The sequence below is a fragment of the Kogia breviceps genome, chromosome 14 (genome assembly GCF_026419965.1).
Source record: "Kogia breviceps isolate mKogBre1 chromosome 14, mKogBre1 haplotype 1, whole genome shotgun sequence".
NCBI classification, from domain to species: domain Eukaryota; kingdom Metazoa; phylum Chordata; class Mammalia; order Artiodactyla; family Physeteridae; genus Kogia; species Kogia breviceps.
Window position 1 is genome coordinate 75951443 of NC_081323.1, and position 27920 is coordinate 75979362.

The 27920-nt window shown below is 52.4% G+C and overlaps 3 protein-coding genes across 6 annotated transcripts; 2 read left to right on the plus strand and 1 right to left on the minus strand.

The window, feature by feature from the left end:
- Nucleotides 1-68: 68 nt before the first annotated feature.
- On the plus strand, nucleotides 69-6717 carry SLC5A2 (solute carrier family 5 member 2). Its single transcript, XM_067014038.1, has 14 exons — nucleotides 69-205; nucleotides 713-784; nucleotides 861-965; nucleotides 1858-2022; nucleotides 2333-2438; nucleotides 3154-3234; nucleotides 3386-3615; nucleotides 3929-4064; nucleotides 4302-4409; nucleotides 4536-4686; nucleotides 4808-4976; nucleotides 5043-5258; nucleotides 6058-6187; nucleotides 6263-6717. Exons 1-14 carry the CDS (start codon nucleotides 80-82, stop codon nucleotides 6487-6489), a joined length of 2022 nt encoding a protein of 673 aa, XP_066870139.1. The 5' UTR covers nucleotides 69-79; the 3' UTR covers nucleotides 6490-6717.
- On the minus strand, nucleotides 5439-20624 carry RUSF1 (RUS family member 1). Of its 3 annotated transcripts, XR_010836646.1 has the most exons (14): nucleotides 20255-20597; nucleotides 19930-20044; nucleotides 15707-15752; nucleotides 14040-14072; nucleotides 13852-13957; nucleotides 11293-11394; nucleotides 9206-9276; nucleotides 8942-9126; nucleotides 8803-8860; nucleotides 8373-8443; nucleotides 7825-7939; nucleotides 7553-7696; nucleotides 7365-7442; nucleotides 5439-6882 (listed from the first exon to the last, which is right to left on the minus strand). XR_010836646.1 is itself a non-coding variant. In XM_059036669.2 (13 exons), exons 1-13 carry the CDS (start codon nucleotides 20552-20554, stop codon nucleotides 6785-6787), a joined length of 1407 nt encoding a protein of 468 aa, XP_058892652.1. In that variant the 5' UTR covers nucleotides 20555-20624; the 3' UTR covers nucleotides 5439-6784. The 3 variants fall into 3 exon arrangements, 2 of the variants coding, with proteins under 2 accessions (XP_058892652.1, XP_066870140.1); XM_059036669.2 differs by lacking the exon at nucleotides 7825-7939 and having other exon boundaries at nucleotides 20255-20624; XM_067014039.1 differs by lacking the exons at nucleotides 7825-7939; nucleotides 19930-20044 and having other exon boundaries at nucleotides 20255-20571.
- Nucleotides 19883-27920, plus strand: AHSP (alpha hemoglobin stabilizing protein). Of its 2 annotated transcripts, none has more exons than XM_067014040.1 (3): nucleotides 19883-19904; nucleotides 27204-27282; nucleotides 27528-27920. In XM_067014040.1, exons 2-3 carry the CDS (start codon nucleotides 27208-27210, stop codon nucleotides 27729-27731), a joined length of 279 nt encoding a protein of 92 aa, XP_066870141.1. In that variant the 5' UTR covers nucleotides 19883-19904; nucleotides 27204-27207; the 3' UTR covers nucleotides 27732-27920. The 2 variants fall into 2 exon arrangements, with proteins under 2 accessions (XP_066870141.1, XP_058892718.1); XM_059036735.2 differs by lacking the exon at nucleotides 19883-19904 and adding an exon at nucleotides 26908-27000.

Here is a 27920-nt window from a genome sequence, read left to right on the forward strand (position 1 = left end):
ATTGCCCCGGGGGTAACCATTAATCCTTCCCCAGGGGGAATCCAGGGGCTGGTGCCCTGAGGGGCAGATCCTGGGCAGAATGGAGGAACACACAGAGGCAGGCTCAGCACCAGGGCTGGGGGAACAGAGGGCCCTAATTGACAATCCTGCCGACATCCTGGTCATTGCGGCTTATTTCCTGCTGGTCATTGGTGTCGGCTTGTGGGTGAGAAGTTGGGGGATGCTGCTGGGAGCCCGCTTTTGGAGCCTGGGGGAAAAGTCTCGGACAGTCCCGATGTGTGGTAGGGGAAGGATGCCTGGATCTTTGAGGGAGAAAGCCGGGGTGGGGAGCAAGTAAGTCTTTTGCTAGCCCCAGGGTCTGTCCACCTTTGGATCGGACTAGTTGAGGGGTTGGTGGATCTTCAGTGGGGACAGCATTCTAAATGAGGTCTCTTCTGCATAATGGCTGGCTGACCAGAAACCCAAATCCAGGGCCCCCAGGAAAGTGCGGCCAAATGCAGCCACACTCGGGCTTGGGGGACCGGACCCTAGGTTAGGGTCTGGGTAGATCTGGGTGCCTGGGAGGAGGCTGGGGGTGCAGGTATGAACCGTCAGGGGAGCCGTGCACTGGTTAATCTTCAGCCTGAAACAAGGCTGAGGAATGTGTTGAGGAGGCTAATGAGGTCCAAAGATGTGCCCCAAACCCAGGCCTCTCCCCACTCCCGTCCCCCAGTCCATGTGCAGAACCAACAGAGGCACCGTTGGCGGCTACTTCCTGGCGGGGCGAAGCATGGCGTGGTGGCCGGTGAGAGAGACTGGGCTATGGAGCGGGAGGAGGCCTAGAGGAGCAGCCCGGCTCAGCCCAACCTCTGGCCACCCAGGTCGGGGCCTCTCTCTTCGCCAGCAACATCGGCAGCGGCCACTTCGTGGGCCTGGCAGGGACGGGCGCGGCAAGCGGCCTGGCTGTGGCTGGATTTGAGTGGAATGTGAGCGTCCCGTTTTGCCAATAACCCCCACCTCCCCGTGGGAACCCCTGGAAGGGTCACACCTGGAGAGGCTCCAGGCGGGAGAGGTGGGGATGTGAGACCAGAGGTGGGACTTCCCAGCTGTGAAGTGGGGTTGGGCTTCGAGGGAGGCTCACGCAGCCAGCTTGGAGGCAGAGGCAGAGGCATGTGGGAGATACCACGTTCAGGGCAGGGGTAAGCCCTGCTCCTGACTCGCTATCGCTGTGTGAGCCTGGACCAGCCACGCCCTCTGTGGCCTTGATTTGACTCCTCTCTGAAGTGGCATGAACAGCCTCAAGGATAGTGAAGTGCGTCTTCTGGTGCTCTCTGAATCTGTGGCCTGTGAGGATCCCTAGGCTAAATGAAAGCCCCTTGCAGAAGTGGGCAGGAGACGAAGCTCTGGGACTGAGGTTCGCCTCGGAGGTTTGGGAAAATCAGGGCTTTGAGCTCAGGGCTTCCTGGAGGAGGAGGCCTCTGAGCTGAGCCTTGAGGGAGAGAAGGTTTGGGTGGGTGGAGAGGAGAGGGAAGGCAGAGGTTGGGGGTAAGGCTGAGGGTTCTGTGCTTGGATTCAGGTGTGTTGTGGGGGGGAGGACGAGGAGGATAGGGGTCATCTTGGGAGGGATGGCAAGGGGTCATGGCCTGGCAGGGCAAGAAGGGCTCTAGTTAAGGGCCCAACAAAGTATCAAGACCTTGTCCCTGATGACCAGGGCCCAGGGACATCTGCATCTGTGTCCTCTGGGCCCCTCCTGCAACCTTGCCTCGGAGTAGCACTTTTCACCAAGAGAAGTTTCCTTAGACCCAGCAGGGGCGAGGACGCACTCATGGCAGGATCTCCCACAGGGAGTGACCCTCAGCTGTCGCGCTGTGCCCGCAGGCGCTGTTCGTGGTGCTGCTACTTGGCTGGCTCTTCGTGCCCGTGTACCTGACCGCGGGCGTCATTACGATGCCGCAGTACCTGCGCAAGCGCTTTGGTGGCCGTCGAATCCGCCTCTACTTGTCCGTGCTCTCGCTTTTTCTGTACATCTTCACCAAGATTTCGGTGCGCATGCGCGGGGAGCTGGTCGGGACCCTGGTAGGGTGGGATCACCCAGTGGAGGTCTCTGGAAAGCCCTGGACGGGGCGGGACCAAGGAGCAATGGCTGTAAGAACCGTGATGGAGGCAGGGCCTGGAAGGAATAGGCTTCTGGGGCGACAACCATAGTGAGAGGTATCTGGGAAGACCAGGTCATCAAAACACGAGGGGACCTTTGAGGTGTGGCCACGTAGGGTCGTGATCTGGGCAGGAAGTGGACCTGGGTCCCCACCCTGGCCCCTGGGTCCTGACCTGCGCGCTTGCTCCTCCCCGCAAGGTGGACATGTTCTCCGGGGCGGTATTCATTCAACAGGCTCTGGGCTGGAACATCTATGCCTCCGTCATCGCGCTTCTGGTCATCACCATGATCTACACTGTGACAGGTGGCAGGTGGCAGGGGCTTAGGGAAGGGAGCGGGGATCTGTGGGCGGGGCTTAGGGGAGTCGCCAAAGGAAAGCGGGCTGGAGAAGTTCTTAAGTGTGCTGTGATCCAAGCAGGAGAAGGACCTAAATCTTTGGAAAGCAAACTACTCCCCCCACCCCACCCCACCCCACATTCCTTGGATTTGGTCTGGAAGTTCAGAGATCTGAGCCCGTCCTGGGCCTGGGTAAAAAGGAAGATTTAACAGCTCTTGAACACCTGGGAAGGGAGAGCCGACTTGGCCAGACTCCAAAGCTCACCAAACCCAGTGCAGGTTGGAGGATTCTGGGGTGGTGCCCGAGGCCTGATGCTCGAGCAGCGTGGGTGGGGCCTGGTACCAAGGCCGGCTTGAGGGGCCCGTCCCTTCGAATGGGATGAGAATCGGACCTTAGAGAATCACCTCCTCCTATCACACAGAGGAGAAAACTGGGGCTGAGAGGAGGGCCTGTAGTGGAAGTCCTGCACGTGGGCACCTGGCATTAGTGGAGCCTAAAACTCAGCCCACTGTGCTCACGCAGCCCTGCCTCCTGATGCCGGAGTGCGTGAGCCCAGGGAATGGGCCATCCTTTTGAAATTTGCCCTCCAGGAAAGGGGAACCCTTTTCCAGTTCGCACAAAGACACTGTATGTACCAGTGGCAGCCTGTCTGGGCTGTCTCCACTGACCCAGGCCATTGCAGGAGGGCTGGCAGCGCTGATGTACACGGATACGGTGCAGACCTTCGTCATTCTCGCGGGGGCCTTCGTCCTCATGGGTTACGGTACGGGCTCAGCTGATGGGGGAGGGGCGCAGAGGTCACAGTTCGCAGATCTCTCCACCTGGGAGCGGGGACATCGCGCGTCTGTGGCATGTGGGTCCTAGGGAGGGCCACGTCACGGGCACCATGTCCCCTAACTGCTTTGCCCTCACAGCCTTCCACGAGGTGGGCGGGTATTCGGGGCTTTTCGACAAATACCTGGGGGCAATGACGTCCCTGACGGTGTCCGAGGATCCGGCGGTGGGCAACATCTCCAGCTCCTGCTATCGACCCCGGCCCGACTCCTACCATCTGCTCCGGGACCCTGTGACGGGGGACCTGCCGTGGCCTGCGCTGCTTCTGGGGCTTACCATTGTCTCAAGCTGGTACTGGTGCAGCGACCAGGTGCGGCGGGGTCAGGGCCTGGGCGGGGAGCGAGGCTGGGGCAGAACTGGAACCGCGGTGGGCGGAGCTGCGATGGGTGGAGCCTGAACCCGTCTGGGAAGCCAGGTGGAAGGCGTGGTCCGGGGGAGCGGGAAGCCCGCCAGTTAGAGCTAAACCAGACGGAGCCGGATGCGAGTCAGGGTCTGCGCTTGGAGCTGTCTTGCCCGCTTCGATGGGCCAGCCGCGGGGCCTGGATTAGAGCGGCGAGTTGAGGCAAGGCGGAGGGGCGGGGTACCGGGGCTGGACGCAGGTAGTTGAACGCCCCTCGTCGCAGGTCATAGTGCAGCGCTGCCTGGCTGGGAAAAACCTGACCCACATCAAGGCGGGCTGCATCCTGTGCGGCTACTTGAAGCTGATGCCCATGTTCCTCATGGTCATGCCGGGCATGATCAGCCGGATTCTTTACCCGGGTAACGTCTGCAACCCCGCCCCGACCGAGAGTCCTGTGCCCCATCCAGCCCCTTTCTTGTGCAAGGATACAGGTGCCTGTCTCCCCTTTCCGTTCCCGTCCTAAGATCTGGGCCACCCAGTCCCACCTCCCACCCGGGGGTCCCATCTCTCCTCCACTGGGATTCCCCGTCCCCACTTCTGGGATCCGAAGTTCCAGACCCGGTGCCGCCCTAGCCGCGTCGTGCCCTTTCCCGCAGACGAGGTGGCGTGCGTGGTGCCAGAGGTGTGTAAGCGCGTGTGTGGCACCGAGGTGGGGTGCTCCAACATCGCCTACCCGCGGCTCGTCGTGAAGCTCATGCCCAACGGTGAGGGCGGGCCCCCGGGATGCCCCACTGCCCACAGGCGCCAGTGGGAGGCGTCACCCCTCGCCCAGCTCGTACCCTCCCGGGACCCCCTCGTGGCCCCAGGCTCACGGCTCCGTCGGCCCGCAGGTCTGCGCGGACTCATGCTGGCGGTCATGCTGGCCGCGCTCATGTCCTCGCTGGCCTCGATCTTTAACAGCAGCAGCACGCTTTTCACCATGGACATCTACACGCGCCTGCGGCCCCGCGCGGGCGACCGCGAGTTGCTGCTAGTAGGACGGTGGGCCTGGGTTTTCCATCTCCTGCCCCACGAATCGGCCCCGGGCGGCGGCAGGGGGCACTCGTAGGGACAGGGGGAGACGGGGTCCTGGGTGAAACCACCTGATGGCCGTTCACCGCAGGCTCTGGGTGGTGTTCATCGTGGCCGTGTCGGTGGCCTGGCTTCCCGTGGTGCAGGCGGCGCAGGGCGGGCAGCTCTTTGATTACATCCAGTCGGTCTCCAGCTACCTGGCGCCGCCGGTGTCGGCCGTCTTCGTGCTGGCGCTCTTCGTGCCCCGCGTCAACGAGAAGGTGAGTGTGTGTGTTCATTGGGAGCTCGGGGCAAACCCGAGGCTGATGCGCTCTCTGGCCCCGCAGGGCGCCTTCTGGGGACTGATCGGGGGCCTGCTGATGGGTCTGGCACGCCTGGTTCCCGAGTTCTCCTTTGGCTCGGGCAGCTGCGTGCGCCCCTCGGCGTGCCCCGCGCTCCTCTGCCGCGTGCACTACCTCTACTTCGCCATCGTGCTCTTCGTCTGCTCCGGCCTCCTCACCCTCGTGGTCTCGCTGTGCACACCGCCCATCCCGCGCAAGCACGTAAGTGCGGGCCTCTGGATGGGGCACCAAACGTGGGCCGCTGCGGGCCCTCTCCACCGGCAGTCGGCCAGCCTGCTTCCCAGAACTCCCAGTGGGTAGCACCTGAATTTCTATACCAAGGCTTGGTGAGGGCAGGCTGAGAGTCCCGTCTGAAGCTTCATTTGCAAAGCAAGTACAATGTTTTTATTTAAATCACATTTATTTGAGGTGCTTTGGAGGCGGCTTGAAGAAGACTGTGGGGGAGGTTAAAGCCCCCCCCCCCAAGTCTTGGCCTGATTGGTGGCGGAGAGGGACAGCGTACTACCCTGAAAGCCCCAAAAGGGTTTGGTCTTGTGCTGTGGCAAGGCAGGTGCCCCAGGGCAGAGCTGATTGCGGGGAGGACAAAAGAGATGGGCCTGGAGGGACCGGCAGGACCCCACAGGTGGAGAAGGGGAAAGGCAGCAGGAGGGAACGCTGTGAGCAAACACCCATAGGAAGGAACAGCTGTGAGCAAACACCCACAGGAAGGAACACTGTTAGCAGGGCTGTAAGACTAAAGTACTACAATCGTGAGTGTAGACAGGGTGATGAAGCAGAGGGCTGAGCAGGGCCAAGAGCTTTAAACACCCAGCTGAGGATCTTGGGTTTAGCCTGAGGGCAAAGGGCAGCCATGGAAGGCCATCCTGGAGTGAGCCTGGGAGGGTGTGCAGGCTGGACAGAGGAGGCGAGGGAGTGCCGGGCGTGGATGGGAGGCCTCCAGTTCGGTGGGGGGGGTGGGGAACGGCACTCCCACTTGGTCCCTGCTCCCACCTTTCCCCAGCTCCACCGCCTGGTTTTCAGTCTCCGGTACAGCAAGGAGGAGCGGGAGGACCTGGATGCTGAGGACCTAGAAGGTCCAACCTCAGCCCCTGTACAGAACGGGCGCCCTGAGCACGCGGTGGAGATGGAGGGTAAGGCACTGCCCGGGGAGTTGGGCTGGCGGAGCTCGGGGAGCTGACTAACTGTAGGGCCGCAATGTCTCCCAGAGCCCCCGTCCCCAGCGCCAGGCCTGTTCCGCCAGTGCCTGCTCTGGTTCTGTGGAATGAGCAGGGGTGGGGCGGGCAGTCCCCCACGCCCTACCCAGGAGGAGACGGCTGCCGCAGCCAGGCGACTGGAGGACATCAGTGAGGACCCAAGCTGGGCCCGCGTCGTCAACCTCAATGCCCTGCTCATGATGGCCGTGGCCACGTTCCTCTGGGGCTTTTACGCCTGAGGTCAACTGTGTCGGGCACCAGGAGCCACAGTCTTGCAGTGAGTGGGGGTGGGGAGCCTGCAGTGGTGAGAAGGGCCTGGGGCAGGAGAGTGCGGGGGGAAGGCCCTGGTACTCCTTCTCTCTACCTTGTCTCTGCCTGGGGCCCAGTCCATCTGATTGGTAGTCACTTCCTTGGCCAACTGGCCACATCGGTGCCCCTAAGCAAAAATAAAGCTGCCTTTCCCAGGTCCTGCTGTGGCCAAAGTGTCCTCGCTCCAGGCTCCTGTCCTGGGACCTGGGCCTCTGGCTGGGCTGCTCACAAGAGCTTCTTTTCTGGACACAGGAGCCACGTGGCCCTCCACTCATCCACCTCAAGCTGGTGATTCTCAGTCCTCCAGCCCGCATCCTGCAGTCCTGGGGAGAGGGCATAGGGATACTGCTGAGGAGGAGACTCTGGGCTGACCCTGCGGAGGAGGAAGGAGCAGCAAAGGCTGGGCGTACCGCTCAGGTTCCCCTTGCCTCTGCTGGGTAATCTCTGGCATAAAATGAGCCTAAAACCTCGTCTGGTTGCAACAAGAATTCATTGAGCAGCACATGAAAAAGGACCAGAATGGAGTAGGTGCTAAATGAAAGAGCATCATCAGTAATTTGTGAGCCTTACCCACCCCCCGCCCACCATTCTCCAATGCCAACTGGGATTCCATAGTCTGTCAACACTGACAGCGCCTCAGAGACCATCCTAACCTCCCCATCCTGCAGACAGGGGAAGTGAGGTCCAGACTTGAGATCACAGAGAGGAACCCAGGTCTTCCACCCTCTAGGTGAAGGGGGTGGGGATGGGGGTAGGCAGGGCCGCCGGGAGAAGGCCTAGGAGCCATGAAGCAGAAGGATATTACCTTTTAAGAACTTTGGAAATAGCTTGTCCAACACTTGGTGGGTCTCCCTGACGATGACGCAGCTCTCTTTCTCGGGACCTGGAGTGGGGTGAAGAACCAGAAGCTCCTGGGTTCCCCAAGCCGAACAGGGTCCTTCCTCTCTCCACCCCGCTTTGAGTCAGAAGCAGCCTAGATGGTGAGGCGCTTACCAGCCCGTACTCGGTTCCTCAGTTCCTCCAGCTCTCCCGGGAGGGGTCCATCTCCCTGCAGGGCTCCAAGCACCAGTCCGTGAGTGGCAGCCCTTAGAATGGTCTCAGGGCCTGCCATCTGGCTCAGGACAACCTGGACCTGGTCTGGAGAGACCCAGGGACAGACTGGCACCAGGGAAGGGCCACCTCCCCAAACACTCTCAGGCCTACCAGCCTGCTTCCTCCCTGTCTGGACCAAAGGCCTCGGCCTGGCATGAAAGGTCATCTCTCACCCTTTCCTTTCCAACTTCATCTCACGTTGCTCCCCAGTGCTCCGGCCAAGTAATTTCCAAACTACAACTTCAGAGCAGCTCCCTGAGGTGGCTTTAGTTTGCACGTCTTTAATGGCTAATGAGAATAAGCAGCTTTTAACACACGACCAGCAGACCAGTAAACTTTAGTACATGTTTCCTCAAGAGGTGACCCCGGATAGGAGAGGAAAGCGGTTCCTCAGGGATAACCAAAGGTCTTAATCTTATCTGAGTGTGCTGCAACGTACAAAGTGCTTTTACAGAGTCACCTTATTGGATCCTCATAAAAACCCTGCAGCTAATAAGGCAGGTGTTGTTAGCGCCATTTTACAGAGTGGTAAAGGGAACTTCACTGGGGCATGTAGCTATCATCTGAATGCATCCGATGTTAGTCTAGAGCTCCCTTCAGGACACTAGGCAGACTCCAAACCGCCCAGCGCATGTCCAGGGCTTGGGGCCCTGGGGCTGGAGGAAGGAGAGGCTGAGCCCAGGAGGGTGAGTCTGAAGCTGGGGGAACGCGGCACACTTACTTTGTGACTGGTCCCAGCGAAGGAGGTAGGGTTCTTGGTGCCCCTCAACCAGCTTTTGCAGCTCAAAGACACTGAAGGAGGGAAGAGCGTGCAGTGGAGGAGGAGAAGACAAAGGCAGCAGGGAGCACCCAGTCAACTGCACAGCCACCTAACTGTTAACTGTCCTGCACCTCCTCGCCGTCCATCCCTCCTCCCCCGCATCAACCCTTCCTTTCTTCCTGCATCCAACAAATATAAGATCCCTTATATCTACTTCATGTTATACACCTGCTGCCCTCAAGCACCCACACTGACCCCAAGTCTATTCGGTGGAAATAGAGAACCAGAGAGGTGGGGCTTGGTTGGGGGAGGCCAGTGTATAATCAGGACAGGGAGCCCGTGTGGGGCGGGGGTGACAGTGGTGATGGGTCAGAGACGCTGGGCCACTCACCTGGAAGTCACACGGTGCAGGGGGACCCCCAGGGACAGAGACAGAGATGGCCAGAAACCTGTGGGAAGCTGGAGTCAGGAGGCCCAGGCAGGGGGAGACTAGGAGCCATAGGAAACTTGAAACGGAGGGGCTGGCTCACCTGTCCACAGCGGCTCCATCTGATTGGCTGAAGCGGGGCCAAGTACCTCTCCCCGCTGAAGGAAGTGCTTCAGGACCAGCCAGAGCCGGCCTTCGTTCAAGGTCTCTATGACAAGGGCCCGGACTGCCCGGTAGTTGGCATAGATGTGGAGGGCAGTGAGGAAGAAGAAGCAGCCAAGGCTTAAGCTGGGGTGACAGAGTGAGGTGGTCAACGAGAGCAGAGGCCCAGCGGGGCGCCTCCTCCCTGCCCTTGATCCTGGCTTACCTAGGGCAATCTGACACCAGGGGAAGCATCAAGAGGCTGACCAGGAGCCCTGCCAGGCTTACCAGCGTCTCCTGGAAAATGGCAGAGGGGATGGGAGCTGGAGGGTTCCCCTCCAGGCCAGAAAGAATACCCCTGAGTGCCTTTCACCACACCCCTCCCTGCCCCAGACACTCCCTACACTGATAAGGGTGCCTAGGAAATTTTTAACGTTTTTGATGAGTGAGCTGTCATTTAAGATACCAGCTGCTTCTCTGCCCAGGTAGGTGCAATGCCCTTGGAATGCCTGTGGAACATGCCTTCTTTGTTTTGCAAGAGTCAAAGTGTAGCCCTACACTCAGGCAACTAAATGTCCACAGAGTAAAACTACTTTATCTGGTGGTTTAAAAAAAAAAAAAAAAAAGGGAATTCCCTGGCAGTCCAGTGCTTAGGACTCTGTGCTTCCACTGCAGGGGGCACGGGTTCGATCCCTGGTCGGGGAACTAAGATCTTGCAAACCATGCAGCGTGGCCAAAACAAACAAAAAAACCCCCAAAAACAGAAAAAAAAAAAAAAAAAAAAAAAAGGTCCATCCGCCCAGTAACCAGCAGATACTTTTGCAAAGGGGTCAAGGAACCACCCAGGAAGAAAAGCACAAGATCCAAACTTCCCTTGAGAATCAATATTATCAGACCCCTCTGATGGCCCGAGATGGCCCGACTGAGCTTACCCTGGGGGAGAAGACGCCTGGCCACCGCCCCTCAACTCAGCATGAGAGAGGAGGAGTCTGGACTGGTGTCCCTGACTACGGGGTTCCCCGGGGCAGAGGGACCTCCCCTCCCCCAGGTGGGAACAGTCATTTCCAGCATCCACATCACGTGGCAGCAAAGCAACATCAGCAGAAAGCAGGGGCCTAGTCTGGGGCTGGGCACGTGTCTCGCTGCCCCAATGACGTTACTGCCTCCGTGAACTGAGGAAGCCCTGGGGCCTTGGAAAATGCATCTGGGGGTGGAAGGGGCTGGGGGTTAGAAAGAGGGCAGCTGAGACAGCAGGCACGGGGCTGGTTGTCCTTATTTCCCCTCCCTAACAACCTGTGGAAGTGATAATGGGGAAGAACTCATCCAACCATTTCTGGGGAGAAGGGATGTGCTCAAAGGGACCCAGGGAGACTCAACCATTCGGTGCCTTTTTTCCCCTCATCTGTAGAGTGGCAACAATGAACACCCCTGCACAAGACCACTGTACGGATTTAATGAGTTCATACAAATGAAATCGTTGGCACATGGTTAATGTTTAAAAAACATTAGCTTGTGTTAATATTACTGAAAGGAGTTAAGTCAATTTTTTTTTTAAATGAAATTCTATTTAACAAAACAATATAAGAGAAGGCCAGAAAGTAGGACTGGAGAGAACAGAGGTTTCTAAATTGCTTCAGTGTCAAAGAAAACCATCACACTTGTGACCAGCCTGGGCCTCACTTTCCTCATCTGTAAAAGAGAGATAATAACAGTGTCCACCTTAGAGGGTTGGTGTGAGAGGTAAACGACGCAGTGCACATAGGCACTTAGCACCAGGGTACAGAGGGAGGCGATACCTGAAGGGTTCAGCCTAAGGGTGCCTCCACCTGCACTTCAGGCTCCTTTGGTCACGTGAGGGCTGGGCCGGAAGGGCTTTGCTAAACTGCCCAGCGGAGGCCTCTGCAGTGACTCCGGCCTCCTCCCACGCTGAGCACTTTCTGACTTGCCAGGCGCTTTAACGTGTGGGGCCTCATGGGGTCAGAACACGCACCTCCCAGGGTGGGGCTCTGCCTAGAGAGGGCGAGGTCCAGGGCAAGGGCTCCCTCCTGGCCTCACGGGCAGCAGGCAGGGGCTGAGATGACCAGCTTGGACTCGTTGCCGCCAGAGCCCGAGCCCTAGCCCTCACACAGACTACCGATCCTAAGAGTCAGAGCAGGGAGAGGCTACGTTTCCTCCCGCCTGTCTCCCACCCCACCCCGCGGGAGCACTCAGGTGCTTCTCTTCATATGCCCAAATCGTGGCTTGGTCTGATGGCTGCCCCGCCTCCCGTACATCCGCGCTGCCCCCACCATCCCTCCGATTCTGGCTGCTCACCTGGCTGCCGTCCTTGGCTGACACGTCGGCCATGTTGTTTCTCCGGGCCTGATGCATGGTCAGTGCTGCCCGAGTGGCCCCACCAGCCACGCCCACAATGCACTGGGTGGGGAAAGGAAAGAGTGAAAGTCAGAGTGGCCATAACCTGCTGCAACACAGGAGTTTCTGTGGGTGAGCCAAGTAAACGGCTCAAACCAGTTTAAGAAAAGTAGGCCTCAGGCCACCCCGCAGCAAAACCCTGAACGCCGTCCTTGGTCTCCTGTTCTCACCCCGCATTTCCACTAGGCCCGCCTCCCCTGTCTTGCTCCAGGAGAAAAACTGAAGGCCTGCCTGTCACACCACCCTGTGGACCCAGCCCCAAAGAAACTCACTTTCTCCCCGCAAGGTGGAGGCCCACAGACCATTCTTAGCCCAGAACTTCCCCAGCCTCCAACTTCTGCTTTGGCTGCACCCTCCCCCCTGCAGAGCCAAGTCTGGTTTCCAACTTGGTGCTTACATTCTGCCTGCCTGGAACTAACTCCACTCTCTTCCTGCCCCAGTCGAGGCCCAGCCAAGCCTTCCAGGCCAGTTCAAAACCCACACCAGGGGGCTTCCCTGGTGGCGCAGTGGTTGAGAGTCCGCCTGCTGAGGCAGGGGTCACGGGTTCGTGCCCCGGTCCGGGAAGATCCCACGTGCCGTGGAGCGGCTGGGCCCGTGAGCCATGGCCGCTGGGGCTGTGCGTCCGGAGCCTGTGCTCACTCCGCAACGGGAGAGGCCACGGCAGTGAGAGGCCCGCGTGCCACAAAAAAAAAAAAAAACAAAAACCCACACCAGTGGCTCTGACCTCCTAGGGCTCTCCCTCTGAGATGGGAGAGCTCATCGATTAGGGTCACTGACTTCGTTCATGTCTATCAAATCTCTTCTAGATGTCAGATACAGATTTAGGTGCTGTGAGAGACTTCAATACAACCCCTGCCCTCGTGAAGCCTGTAAATCATCAGATGGTAAACGAATAAACTAGTTGTTACATAGGCAGTGTTTATTTGAAGGTAAGAGGAATGTGAATCAAAATGAGGCTGGAGTTATGGGCGGGGACCTGATCACATAGAACGTACCAAGCCTTGTAAGGTCTTTACACCAAGAGCAATGGGCACGGGGAAGTGACCTGATTTGATTTCCACTCTAATGAGGACGACGGGGTTGCTCTGAGAAGGGCTGAAGAGGGGTGAGAATAGACGCAGGGAGATGACCTAGGAAACAACTGTGCTTTTTCAGCAGCAAGGAATCACCAGGTGACACGGGGATGGAGGCGTGAAAGGTCTGGAGAGATTTAAGAGGGCAAATAACGGACATGAATGGAGGTTGAGCTGAGGGTGACAGGTAAAGGGGGCGGAGATGAAGGCCTGGATGACAACCAGGCTTCTGGTTGGTGTACCTCAGGGATGGAGGTGCTGGAACTCTAGGGAGGGGCGGGAAGGTGGGGAAGGGGAAGTTCATGGCCCTGCTCGAGTCCCTTATTCGACAGATGAAGAGACTGAGGCCCCCAAGGCGGAGCTTAGTGCAGAATTTAGGCAGAGGTCACAATCCTTGGTTTCTCTGTGGTCTCCTGCCCTGGAGGGGCAGGCGGTGCTCATGGCCTTTAGTGCCTGGGCCAGGGAAGCTCGGTGGCCTCCACCACAAAGAACTGTTGGCTCCTAAATATCAGTAGCGCCCAGCAGAGAAACACAAGTGATTGTGAACAGATGGATGGGCCTTTAAGATGGGTCTTACGTGTCTTCTTAAGACTCTTTGCCCTGTGCCAGGTACTTAGCCCTGTAGGGAAGACAGGCTGAGCTCTTTACCGAACCTTGCCAGGCCTCAGTTTCCTCATCTGGATGAGGCCAACCGGAAGGAACCATGAGGGTGAGCAGCATGGCAGAGAAGGGCTGCGATTCACCCCAGTCGCCCCTTCAGCCTTGCTGCCCAGTCTGTGCTGTCTTGCCGCTGGACCTGGACCTGCACTCTTCTTTCCGCTCAGAATGCCCGCGCTGTGCCTCTCACTCATCCTTCAGAACCCAGCCCCAGGGAAGACCTTCCTGCCTCCCCGGACCAGGCCAGATTCCCTGCTGAACCCTGCTGCAGCCCCCTACACTCCTCATCTGACATAGCTACAGCTATCACTCGATAAATATTTAACTATGTGTGGCTTCTTTCAGAGATGGGAGGGCCCGTATTCTGTGCCAAACATGCAGTAGGCACCCTAAATATTTTCCTGAAAGAATGAAAGGTAGCCAGGGAGCTGGTCCCAAGACGTTGACACTGGACCACCCTTACTCTCTTTCAGCTCAGAGCTCCCTCACCAGTCCCGTGGCTCCAGACACTGCCTTAGACTGACTCTCTGAGGCTCTAGAGGCTGTCTGGCTGGAGGAGGATCAGAATACGTGGCTGAGTCCCAGAAGAAACATCTGAACTTCTTCACTCTTCTAGAAATGCCTCGAACACGGGGCCCAGGCTGGGATCCCCTGTGGGCCCCAAGCGAGCCCGCACACAGCACCACCAGGGCAGGTATCTTGGGTACAGGGGTGTCCCAGAGGTGGGTACCTTGGCCAGATTGCTGATGCAGATGGTCATGGTGAAACACACGGGAAATATGGGAGCCATAATCTCGAGGAACATGGCCACATCATTGAGGATGTCGGCAAAAAGCCTGGGGGAAGGGATAAGAAGTCAGAGGTCAGAGACCTTCATACTAGAAGACTCCCCTCCCCTCAGTTCCAGCCCCTTCTCACCTCCACTGCTTGGCATTACAGTCCATTTTGCTCCTGTGGGGGAGGAGAGGTTGGTTTGCAATTTGGATTTAAGGAGAAAACACAGCCTGTGGGCAGTGCAGGCCATTCCTATGCCTTGGTAAGGTCCGAAGGGCTCAGGAAAACCCACACCCCAGCCAGACATCTGTCCCCACACCCTGTCACTGCTGCCTCAAATGCCACCATTAGCTGGGAGGACCTTCAGCGGTCACTCATATTTCCCCTTTACTAACCCATGAGGCACCAAAGGAAAAAACTGATTGTCTTGTGGCTGCTCCCAACCCTCGGGTCCTCCTGGGAGAGAGGCCATCCCTGGGTTCCTCTGCCAACTCCCCTCCTCTTCCTTCTGCTTCATAGAAGGCACCCAGCAAGAAGTCCACATATTCTATAAACAATATATTTATTGTTTATAAATACCTACCCTGCATGTTATAGACAACTAGCCCAGAGAGGGATATGACTTCCCTCGGATCAAATGGGAGAGGGGGGAAAAGGCCGAAAGAGCCAGGCTCTGACATCCAGCCTAGGATATCTCTATTACATGATGCTGCAAATGGTTCCCTCCTCTGCAGGCTGAGTGACACCCTGGCCCTTGCACAAACCCCCAGGGACTAGTTCTCCAAGATCCCAGTGGCAGGAGATGCTGCAGCCCCCTGCCCAGCTCAGAATTTGCAGCATTAGCCCTGACCCTCAATTTGAAACCTCCTAGAGGGAAAGGGAGCATTCCTGGACGGGGCATGGGACACACATGGGGAACTCCGGATGGAACGAATATATGGCAAAGGCAGGACTAGAACACGTGGGCCTGGTCTTGGGCTCTGTCTGATGCCACAGAAAGACCACAGGCTTTAGGTTCAAATCCCATCTCACCAGTTACAAGCTGTGTGACTTGGTCTGCTTCACATCTGGAAAAGGTACACATTCAATCCAATTCTACACAGTTACTATAAGGATTAGAGAGGATACACAGAGAGCTGGTGAGGCCCAGTTAGGGTTAGTAATCGCAGTTGGTGTTTACTGAACACTTATTAATGTGCTAAGCACTTTACATAGCTCACTGCACCTCACAACCACGACTGACGGCAGATACTAACTCACTCCTGAGGTCACCCAGTAGTGACTCAAGGAGGGAGCAGGCAGCACGAGACCCTTAATCCCTTCTAGATAAATGGTGATGTGGATCCCACGTTGGACAGGGATCCTGATGACCTACCCAAGCCCACTCCCCACTCAGCAAAGTCCAACCAAGTATCTAAGCCGCCACAGTAGCCTCTGGAGTAAAGGTATTCCTTCTGGGCTAAGCACTGTCCCATCCAAGCTTCTCTTTTAACAAGCCAGCAGAGGATGCTCAGAGCCTGTGGCTCCCTGTGCTTTTCCATGATGGGCAGCAGAGGGGCAAATCGGTGCTCTTGAAGGCAGATCTCATCCTGGCAATGGCTCTGTGGCCTCACTGCTTGGTGACCCCGGGCAAGTCACCTGTACTGGGTACTCGTTAAGACTCCTTAGCTCTGATATACCTGCTAAATCTCCCCGCCCCTGGAGACTGGTAGGAAAGAGGGGGAGCTGAAAACACAGCCAGGGCTGAGAAAGACATGACTCCTGTCTAGGGAGAGTGGCTTGAAGTCTGCAGATCGGGAAGAAAAACTCACCCCATCCACCAGGCAAAGATGATGCGGCCCAGCATGCCAGTTGAATCTGGGGGAGAGAGGCATCGGTAAGGAACAAGCAAGAGCCTTGGGGGCTGTAGGGCCTGGCAGAGCCTGACACTGGGATGGCTTTCCACCTCGGATCGCTGCCCTTGGGAGCTCAGTCTGGTACGATAAGTTCTAGACAGACGTAGCTGCATTATGGGGTCAGAAGTGCCTAGACCAAGCAGTCCCTCAGCATGTACCCCAGAGAACTAGGTCCCCATGCACACCAAGAGACACGGACCAGAAATATTCTTTGCAGCATTGTTTGTAACAGCAAAAAACTGGGAAGAATGCAAATGCTCATCAACAGGAGAATGCATAAACAAATTCTGGTACATTTACTCAGGGGCAAACTAGACAGCAGTGAATACCTAATGGACCACAATTACCCACGTCGGCATGGATGAATCCTAGTATTATCATCCTGCATGAAAAAGATGACTACATACAGCACAGTATACTCTTCATAAAGCTCGAAAACGACTGAGACTAAATAATATAGTGTTTGGGTATATATATCTGTACGGTAAAACTATTTTGTTTAAAAAAAGCAGGAAATTCTGTGTGGAAGGTTCAGAGGTTATTGTTGATATTCTAGCTCTTAGGCTGTGCAGTGGGTTCACAGGTGGTCATCAGAGTATAAATAAATAAAAAGGCTTTGAACTGCAGGTTGGTGACAAGCGAGCTGGCCAGTTGGGAGTGTGGGGCAGAGGAAGAGGCCTTCCTCAGACTAGGGAGAGTCAGAGAAGTCTCTGGAATCCACTAGACCTTCACTTGCACGACAAGTGCTTCTTGGCTACCCACTGCCGTGAGGCCTGGGGGACACCACAGCGAGCCAGAGTCATGGTTCCAGGCTCAAAAGCCAGTGTAAAAGCAGACAGCAGCCACTATGAAAAACACTGATTTAGACCAAGGGTCAGTTAACGGTGGTCTGTGGGCTTCTACACCGTTTCTGTAAATAGTTTTACTGGAACACAGCTGTGCCATTTGTTTCCAGACTGTCTACGGCTTTTTTCAGAAAACAATGGCAAAATCAAGGTGCTGCAAGTGAAACTGTACAGCCTGCAAAGGGTAAAACCTTTACAGTCTGGTCCTTTACAGAAAGTTTGCCGACCACTGATTTAGACCCTACCTTATACTGAGAGTAGTACTCATTAAGCCCAGCAGGGGGATCGCAAAGAAGGACTGTTCTAGAATCAAACTGAGAAGGGCTCACACTGCGGCCACTGGGAAGGACAGGCAGAGCCCGCAGAGGACCCTTAGCTTGTCTGAGCTTGAGGGAAGGGACCCTTAAGTGGGGGCCTGCAAGAAGAACTAGGTTGTGGGCAGGAGGGATGAGAACGTCCCACGACATATAAAGGTGGTGACATGGGCCAGTCTTCCTCATCCTCCTCTTGCCACGGCGGCCATCCTTGGGCATTGACCCCTTCTAGCTAGACATCTTTACCCAGCCGTGGACTTGAAGGAGACCGCTAAGCACTCTGGCAGAAACCTGAAATACCCATGTCCTCCAGTCGTCACGAGAATCCTACGAGCTTGAGGGATCATCCCCTTTTGAAGATGAAGCAACTGAAGCTCGAAGGTTCATAAACGAAAATGGGGCACGTTACAAGAAAATCTGGATTTACAGCTTTCCGAGAAGAACCTGAAGACACGGCAGCACCAGGCCTGCTTCCCCTCGCCGCTCCAGTTGGCTGGGGCTGAGCAGCAGCGGCCTCATCCAGAGGCATGTGTACAACACATTTCCCATCCGGCCTGCCCGGCTTCTCTATTTCTGTCCCCTCTGTCCCTGGAAGTTATACTTCCCAGGGTGGCTTTAGAAGCCTCCTCCTGCTGTCACTCACCCATACTCTTCCTTTCAAGCACTTTTAATTCTGCACAAAATTTTCATTGTTCAAGATTTTTGTACTGGATCATTTTAGTGACTCTGAACATGGCAAGGTTACTTTTACTGGTTGAGAGCTCACAGGGCCAGACTATTTTCCTTCCCTCCGACTGCACAGTCTTTGCCAGTCAGGTGTGTATGTCCTTCACACAAGAAAGGGGCCTACTCTATCTTTCATCGGAGGCAGTCTGCAGGGCCCTTGTCAGAATCTGGAGGTTGGCAATAGGATTCAGTGACATATATCCTCCCTATTAGCTGAAAGTCAACACTGTCCACTAGACCAAGAAACTTAATTCCCACCTGCTCCTCTCTACCTCACTTACAACTGGCCATGCTGTAAGATCTAAAAATTTTGAGTCCTAGTAAGGGATCAACTGTCCATAAATTGTACTCGGCTCCACTCTGAAATCCTAACTGGCCAAAGAGTGGGTGGTTAAGAGTAGGACACAGGAGTCAGTGGGCCTGGGTCCAAATCCTGGCCCTATGTGACCTTAGGCAAGTTACTAAACCTCTCTGTGCCTCAGCTTCCCCCCCCGAAAAAGGTACTCATAAAGGCATCTCCCTAATATGGCTGCTGCAGAGACTAAGTTACATATTACATGTCAAAATGCCTGGCATACACTCAGCTGGCAAAATATTGGCTGCTAGTAGTATTACTATTGCTAGTTATGACAATTAACATCATGTTCTATTAAGAGATCTGTAACTAAAAGTGACCACATCAAAAAATTCCAAGGGAGTTTCTTATATAAAGCTCTGCATACAAATTTCCCATGTCTGACGGAAACAAGTTTGTAATATCCTTTCTAATTAAGGGGGTTTCCTTTAATACCAACAACAGGCTTTAAAGTAAGAGGATATTTTTCCACATCTCAAAATGATCTTATTTTTTTCTTAATAACTTGCCTGAGCTGAAGACATACATGAGCAACATGTTGGCGATAAGACTAGGGTGCTGAGAAATGACATGGAACTATTGACCCAAGCTCCCACTTCGTTCCAAACAATTAACCAATAGGAGAGGAATGGAAAAGATCCAAATTAAGCACAGTGTGGTGGTATGAAAATGTACTCTGGAACTAAACCTCCTGGGTTCACATCCGTGACCCTGGGCAAGTTACCGTTCTGTGCCTCAGTTTTCCCATCTATAAAATGGAGATAATGACAATACCCGTCTCAGAACTATTGTGAAGACTGAGTCAGGACATTTAAAGACTGGTACACAGTAAGTACTGTTCAGGGAACTATTATTATTAAAAGAAGAGACAACTAGGACAAGAGGCACAGATCACCACCACTTCTCCACTGATATGCAGTCTCAGAGAAAGAGCTTCTTTCCAGCAGTGACTCACATTTGGACAGTATGCTCGTCTTAATGGTAAGGGTATAAGAAGGAGCCTCCAGATTCTCCAAAAGGTCCACGGAGGCTCACCAGCGCTGTGGCCAGGCTGATGCCAGGTGCAGAATGAGCCTTACCTTGGGTCTGATTTAAACGGCCACTGGGAACAACAGTGAAAGACAAAGGATGGTGGAGAGAGCCATTGGCCCTCCTGATGTGGGCCGTTTCCCTGTTCTTCTCTACTTCACTCTCTAGGTAGCACGGTACCCAACTGTATCTTTATTCCCCCCCTCTTTAGTGGTTTTTCAAAAAGCGGTACACATTCAACAGATAGTTACTATAGTTATTATTCATGGTATCATCTAGCATCCCAGAGGATATAAAATGCCTTTCATCCTTCCCCAAACATCCTCTATGCCACTCAGGACCTATTACAAAACTGTTTCTGTCTAGAATTAACTAATTTCCCACACCCAAGGCAGTTGGCAGTTTTATTCAATAACCAAATTCTTAAGGCAGTCCTCCACAGATTAGGAGTAAAAGGGAGGGGACGGTTTACTTGGGGATCTGGGCTCCAGATGATTAAGGGACACTGCACAGTACGTATGGGGAACGGAGTGCAGCTACCAAGGCTAGTGGGCGGGATAAGGGTGTTCCCGCCATGGGTTACTAGTCAGTCGTCAAAAAAGCCAATACAAATCTTTAAAATTTACTCAGTTGAATTTTGTTTTTTAACGAGGTACAAGGCACTCTTCTAGAAAGTGGGGAGGCTTGGCTCCCGGATCTAATCAGACAGGAATGCATAAATAAACATACTCATCAGAGCCCAGAGCTAGGTGACAAAACACTGGGAGAAGGGGAAAGGAGGGGCTGGGCCTCCCGGCCGAAGGAAAAGGTGGACAGAGAAACGGCAGAGCTGAGAGGAGCGATCGGTGAGACTCCAGGGGTCCAGCTCACCTTTCACGAGCCAGGTGGCCGTGGCAGCTGAAACTGAGGCTTTTGCGTCCCCTACCCCTATGCCCAGCAAGACTGCGTGGGTGGCCAGGGAACCCGAGAGGCTGGAAGCAAAGGCCTGGAGAAGAAAAGAAGTGGGGTGAGGAGTGGGCGCAGGAGCATGGAGGTCTAAGACCTGTTATCAGCTCTCCTGGGTGTGTGGCCTGGGATGTGTCACAGCTTGGCTCTGGGCCTCAGTGTCCAGTGTGTAAGTGGGGAGGGAGAGGTGGCGCGCTGTCTCCCCTGCCCCGGCTACATGTCGCTCCCTTCCCCAGTCGGCCGGGCTGACCTGCACGGAATCCCACAGCTGGTAGGGCAGATAGTCCGGGCTGACGCTATCGGGGAAGCCCTGAGGCAGGAAGACAGCCAGGAGCCGGGAAAGAGGTGGGACGGCAGTCCCGGGAGCCACCCTTTCGCCCCCATCTCGTCCTCCGGGTTTCGCTGTGAGGGCCCCGGAGAACCCCCACCAGCGCCGCCCCCAGGCCTCCCACTGCAAGCTCCCGTCGGCGGCGGCGCGGCAGCCCCGGGCCGTCCCGGAGCCGAACTGCTCGGAGCACAGTTGATCCTCACTCCTAGCAACATATGCCATCCTGGATTCCTCCCTTTAGTTCCGCGGGAAGAGAAACGTGGCCGAAAGACGTGTCTTGCTCGGCTACGGCGGCTGCAGAGGGGCATTATTCCTTCGCGAAAGGGCCTCCTGTCTCCGCGTACTCTTTCAGCCAGCCCAGGAGCCAGATGGTTCCTTTCCGACCTCCCGGCTCCGCCTCGACCCCTCGGGGCTGGTCCCGGTCCTGGTTCTTTGTAGCATCTTGTCTGGGGTCGCGGGAGCCCTTTGGCCCTCCAAGCCCTGAAGGTACCTGCTTTGCTGTGACCCACGACTTACAGTTATGGGGAGAAGGGAAGAGGGCGTCCCTAGGGAATCGCGTTGAGACCCGGTGCGGCCACAGAATTTTTCGCTGTGTGGCTTTGGGCAACTCAATGTCCCTCTCTGGACCTCGGGTGGCTTCTTTGCTGTGAGGCCAGGGCCTGTATTTTACTCCTATTCTAAACCCGGTACCCAACACATAGTAGGTGCGTAAAAGAGATAATATTTATGAATGAATGCATGCATAATGAGAAGTTGGACCAGATGATCCCTGAGGCCCCTGTAAAGCTTCTCTTTTTGTTTGTTTGTGGTTTTTTTGGTTTTTGTTTTCCTTCTGGGCGTCTCTGGCCCTCCACTAGAAATTTTCTGCCCTTCAGCCTTTCCCGACTGGAAGAGTATTATTTCTGAAAGGATCCTAAGAACATCTGAGGAACAAGAGAATCAAGGGATTGTAGTGAATAGTATCAGCAAATAGGAGAAATAGGCAAGAAGTTCTTCTGTGTTTATTGGGGGAGAGGGTCTATGAAATTGGGGGGAAAGTCTAAAGACAGTGTTTCCCTCCAAACTCACCTCTTTTTCTCTTTCCCTCTCTCCCTTTCTCCTTCCCATCTAGTGCACTGTACTGCCTTCAAAATAGAAATTTGCTAAAAGCGTCCTCCTTTCTTCAGAAAATAAAATATCCTGGTTCCTTAGCTCAGCATTCTTGGATCCTCACAGTTTGATTCCCTGCTTGAAACTTCTGATTCTCCCAAACTATCATCTTTCTCTTGGATCTCAGCCTGCAATGCTCTCCACCTCACCTCACCTTACCTAAAACCTAGGCAGAGTCTCTGAGGCTGAGGTAGACCCAGGGCATTTGATTTTTTTGTTTGTTTGTTTGGTTCCTGTGAGAGTGAAAAATTGAAGGGATACAAACGTGTAATATTTTAAATGTTAGCTTCTGTGGGTATATTGAACTGAGACTAACCTCCAGGAATGAATCCACCAGAGGGCCTTAGTTTGGATGCAGGTTCTGTCACTTAGTATCTGTGAGACCTTGGGCAAGTTTCTCACCACTCTGGCCTTCAGTTTCCTCACCTGTAAAAGGGGAATAATACTAGTGCCTACCATATAGGGTTGGGATGAGGATTAAATGAGTCATATGTGTAAAGCTCTTAAACTAAGTTTGGTACATAGTACATTGCTATTTAAGTGTTGACCATTATTTGGAGTTACTGTCAAGTATTCAAATGTGAGGCCCTTTGCTTCATATGGCCCTCATGACCAGCACTACTCTATGACATATTGTCCAAACCAGGATTTTTTTTTGGCTGCGTGGCGCGGCTTGCGGGATCTTAGTTCCCAGACTAGGGATTGATTGAACCTGGCGCCATGGCAGTGAAAGCACTGAGTCCTATCTGAATCTCGAAGAGGACTGCCACAAGGATCTGGAAAGCAGAGTTTTGCTGTGAAAAGCAAAGATCCTTTACCTACACATTTTACAAGAAATGTACAGAAAGCCATTGATAAATATGCCTGTGAATCCGCGTCATCACTTTCACCAAGTGGAAGCCCCGTGCCCACAGAAGCTCCCAACTCCTGGTCTGGGTCTGGGACACAGAGTTCAACCACAGACTTATCAACCGAGAGGAGCTCCATTTACTCTTGGAGAGATGATGTATGTCTCACAAAATTTTGGATCATCCCATGGTTACAACTTATAATGATGATTTGCTTTCTTATTTAAAAAGAAATCTTTTTACCAATTTTAAAAGCATTACCTAGGCCACACATACATATACATAAATATAAAAGCACTTACATGTCACACATGAAAACTGAAAATACAGAAACTCTAAGGAAAAATAAAAATTGCCCATAATCGCATAAAAAAAAAAGAAAAAAAAAGAAAGCACTGAGTCCTAACCACTGGACCGCCAGGGAATTCCCCAAATCAGGATTTTTGAGAGTGTCTTTAAAGGAGGCACCATTAATAATCACATCGGGCTAACAGACTGGAGCCATCCTGGGCAAACTGAGAAATACGGTCACACTATTTACCAACCCTCTAGGCTTTACTGAACATCTTTGTCCACTTTGACCTCTCCCTGCTCAGAGACCATGGCATCCCTTGTTCACTGTAGAACTTATTTAACACTTAGCATATGCTTTCTGGAGCCAGTTTGTACTTGCTTTTATTAGGTATCTAAGTCCTGTCTTCCCAAGTGGACTGTAAGTACCTGATAAGGACTCATACACTTCTTTGCAACCCCAGTGTCCAGATCAGTGGCTTGACAAAGAGATGAGGGATGCTTCCTCTTCCCCTACCCCATGAGACTTCTTGGCAGCCTGCATTCACAGTATAGTAAGCACCGGGCAGAACACTCCAAGCTCCTCATCTCCTTGACTTTATCCTCACTGATCTCCCCACTTCCACAACTACCCGCTTATGGTCTACTCCCTACACAGTTTAAAACTCCCCAGCTCAAAAGCTTTCAGCAGCTTCCTGTTACTGTTAGGGAAGAGGATTGCAATATTCTCCTCCAAACCCTTCAATGACTTTCCTTCATATTTGAAAATAAAACATGAACTTCTTGTCATGGCCCGTGAAGCTCTGTAGATTGGGCCCTGCTCCATCTTTCAGACTTCACCCCTTACGGTTCATCGTCTCACTCCCCCCACTGGAACATAAGCTCCCAGAGAAGAGGAACTTTGTCTTTGGCACTGATGCATTCCCAGGGCCTGGCACAAGGCAGGTGCCAAATACCTATTTGTGGAATGAATGAATTTATTTTCTCAGTAACCCTCATAGGTATTATTTCATTCCTCCTTTAAACAAAGAAACTGGGGTTTGCATGTGTGAAGTGACTTCATCAAGGTGACAGAGCTGAAAAGTGGCAAAAGCGTTCATTCTCCTATTCATTCAACAAATATTTAGTGAGAAGCTGCTACTCTTCTAGGCCCTGAGGCAGGTGTCCAATTTGAGGCTAATGGTTTCAGAACTATACCATCTTGTTTCTTTTTTATTTTGTATTCTTGTTAAGTATTTTAAAAAATAATAGAAGGATACATTCTCGCTATAAAATAATTCAAACAATATAGATGGAGGTCAAATTCTCCCTTGACATTCATCGCTCTTTCTATTTTTCAGCAAATACCAGTCAATGCCCAGAAGTAAACGTTGTTCACCATGAGAGAGAGAGAGACAGACGGAGAGACAGACAGAGAAATATAATTTTACATTTAATCCCCTCTCCCGTACTCGCAGCCTGAGGTAGCCTGCTCTAATTATAGTTCATTTAACATTGTCATTGAGATCTTTTCCTATCAGCACATATGTAGCTACCTCATTTATTTTAATAGTTGCATGTCATGCCGTGGTGTGAATGTGCCATAGTTTCTATAAAGATTCCCCATATTGCTTTTTTCATTATTACAAATAGGTATGATAAATTCCTTGTACAGGCCTTTCTGTACATTGAATATGAATATTTCTTTAAAATGAGTCCAAAGCAGAATTGTGTGGCTGAAGGTTATGTGTATTTTAATTTGAACAAGTATTGTCAAACTATCCCTGTAAAAAGCTTTACCAATTTACACTCCTACTAACAGTATATAAGAATGCTTGTCGGGCTTCCCTGGTGGCGCAGTGGTTGAGAGTCCGCCTGCCGATGCAGAGGACACGGGTTCGTGCCCCGGTCCGGGAAGATCGCACGTGCCGCCGAGCAGCTGGGTCCGTGAGCCACGGCCGCTGAGCCTGCGCGTCCGGAGCCTGTGCTCCGCAACGGGAGCGGCTACAACAGTAAGAGGTCCGCGTACCAAAAAAAAAAAGAATGCTTGTCATAGTCAAGATATGTATTCCCATTATCTAAAAAAGTTCTCTTGGGCACCTGTGCATTTTAATGTCCACTCTTGTATTCTGATCGCAGATAACCCCTGATGTGCTTTCTGTCACTATAGATTATTTTGTCTTATTCTAGAATTTCAGAGAAATGGAATTATACTGTATATGGTCTTTCATGCTTGGCTTCTTTTGCTCAGCATAATGATTTTGAGATTCTTCCATGATGTCATGAGTACCATTAGTCTGTTTCTTTTTATTGCTGAATAGTATTCCATTGTATGAATATACCACAGTTTGTATATGCACTCACTGGTTATTGGACATTTGGGTTGTTTCCAGCTTTGGGTTATTGTGAATAAAGCTGCTATGAACATTTGCATTTGCATGTAAGTATTTTTGTAGACGTGTATGGACTCCACCTAGGAGTGGAATTGCCAGGTCCTGTGGTAAGTGTATGTTGAACTTTATGAGAAATTGCCAAATTGTTTTTTCAGACATTTCATTTTACCTTCCCGCTGGCAATGTATGAGATTTCTAGTTGTCCTAAATCCTTACCAACACTTAATCAGTCTTTTTAACTTGCAGTCGCTGTAGTGGGTATGTAGTGGTATCACATTATAGCTTTCATCTGCATTTTCCTGATGAGTAATAATGTTGAACATCTCTTCATGTGCTTATTGGCTATTTATATATCTTCTTTGTGAAGTGCCAGTTCTAATCTTTTGGCCATGTAAAAAAACTGGGTTGTCTTATTATTGAACTATTAAGAGTTTGTTTTAAATTCTGTATACATTTTTTGGTCAGGTTGTATTGCAGTTATTTCTCCTAGTGGTAACAAATACTTTCTACCCTAAATACATGAAAACACGTTTACACAAAAATCTGTACACAAATATTTATAACAGCTCTATTCATACTTGCCAATAACTGCAGACTATCCAGATGTCCTCCGGTGGGTCGATGAATAAACAAACTAGTGCGTCCGTACGATGCAATGGAAAGGAACAACTCACTGCTACTTGAAACAACTCGGATGGAGCTTTTAAGGGCATTATTTTGAGAGAAAGAAGCCAGTCTCAAAGGTTAGATGTTTTATGACTCCATCATAGGACATCCTCAAAAACACTGAACTGTAGTGGTGGGCAACAGATCAGCGGTTGGCAGGATTTAGGGGTGAGAGTGGGGGTGACTACAGAGGGGTGGCACGAAGGAGTTTGGGGGCAATGGAAATGTTCTGTATCCTGATTGTGGTAGTAGTTACATGAATCTACATATTAAAATCCAAACATCGTACACCAAAAGGACGTTAATTTGCTGTGTATTAATTAAGATAATGCTATAAACAAAAAAGCAGAGCAACAAGCCATGAGTGAATAGGTGCCTATGAAAACTGGTTTTTGAAGGCAGGAAGATGTGACAGGAAATACACACATCTTCAATGCTGGTTACTTTGTCGGGGGAGGGAGCAAAAATGATCCACTTTTCAGTGTGAATTTTTATAATGTTTCACTTATTTCAGTTATTATATGGTGATTTTGAAATTTGAAAAAATCTATTAAAAATGGAAAACATTAGGAAAATATTTTTTAAAAAGAAAAAGAGTATTTTTGCTTTGTTAAGTACCCAGTGATATGTTAGAGAATAAGACACGAGTCTCCATTCCTGTGGAACTCAGCCTAGTAGAGTCCAGTCCCCTCCATCTTACAGAAGGCTCATCTGCAAAATATGACTATTATTGGAATTTGCCTAACAAGAGTTTTCATAAGAATAAATACTTATTTATTCATTTATTTTGGCCACACCATGTGGCTTGCAGGATCTCAGTTTCCTGACCAGGGATTGAACCCGGGTCATGGCAGTGAAAGCCCTCAATCCTAACCACTAGGCCACCAGGGAACTCCCAAGAATAAATACTTTAATACTTGCTTGAAACAGTGCCTGGCACAAATGATGACTGTAATGTTAGCTGCTATTAATATATCACCTATGAATTGGGAGAATAATTGCCACCACTTGTTAGGATGATTTTAAAAGTGTCTTTCTCGTAACAGGGCATCTAACAGTTACTGTTAGTTTCGTTAGCATTTGGAGCCTGGATTCTGGGATGTGGGGGAGAGGGCATGGCTCTATCCCTGGTTTGGTTTTCTGGGTCTCCCCACTTATCTGTTCTCTTGGCTTTGCTATCTCTCTAATTTCAGGGAAGCCTCTCCCTCCTTCCCCTCCCCTTGTTGACCTATCACCCTCCCTCAGGACCTAAATGCAGGGCGTTTCCCTCTTTGGCTGACACTGGACTCCTTGTCTACATCTAGCTTGGCACAGAGGGACATCCAGACCCTGAAAAGTGTAGGTGAGACGTCTATACATAGCGCTGTTGGACCTGACTGTGAGCCAACCTGGGGGAAATGTGATCTCAGAGCAGGGCAGGGTTTGAAAGGTGGTGGAGGGGAGGTGATCCTGCAGGGCCCCAGGGATGCTTAAGGGCAGTGAGGAGATTGGGGGAAATACCCTGGGAGAAAAAAATACTTAAATTCCATCTCTTTCTCTAATCAGGCAGATGGCCCTTCTTCAAACCAATAAGGATCTCATTGCTACAGGAATAAAGGAATTTAACGTTCTGCTAAATCAGCAGGTAAGTCTGGTGCTCTGTTTCATAGGACAGGCCTGGAGCGTTGGGAGGTGGGTGAGGACAGAGAAGGGAGAATAATGTGGAGCTGGGAGGGTAATGGTTGAGTTGATGGAAACAACTAGAGACAGGTAATACAAAGCAGAGAAAAGAGGATGTCAGAGTTTGTGGTTATTCCTGAATCACGTGGCCGAGCGTGGTCTCCCTTGCCAAATCCTGACCTCCCCCATCCCCATCCGCTCCCCCTCCAGGTCTTTTCTGATCCTGCTGTCCCTGAAGAAGCCATGGTGACTGTGGTGAATGACTGGGTGAACTTCTACATCAGCTATTATAGGCAGCAGATGGTGGGAGAGCAGCAAGAGCAGGACAAGGCTATGCAGGAACTTCGGCAAGAGCTGGATACTCTGTCTGCCTCTTTCCTTGACAAATACAGGAACTTCCTGCAGTCCTTGTGAGCAGCCGATCACAGGCTGCCTTCCTCCTAGCCGGGAGACCCAGGCTGCCTTCCTCCTAGCCGGGAGACCCAGGTGTGCCTGAGACCCGTAACTGCCGCCTCTGTGTTCTTCAAGGCCTCAGGCTCTGCTCCTTCATGGTGTTACTGCACCCTGACACCTCAATAAAGACCAGTACTTGTGTTGATGGTT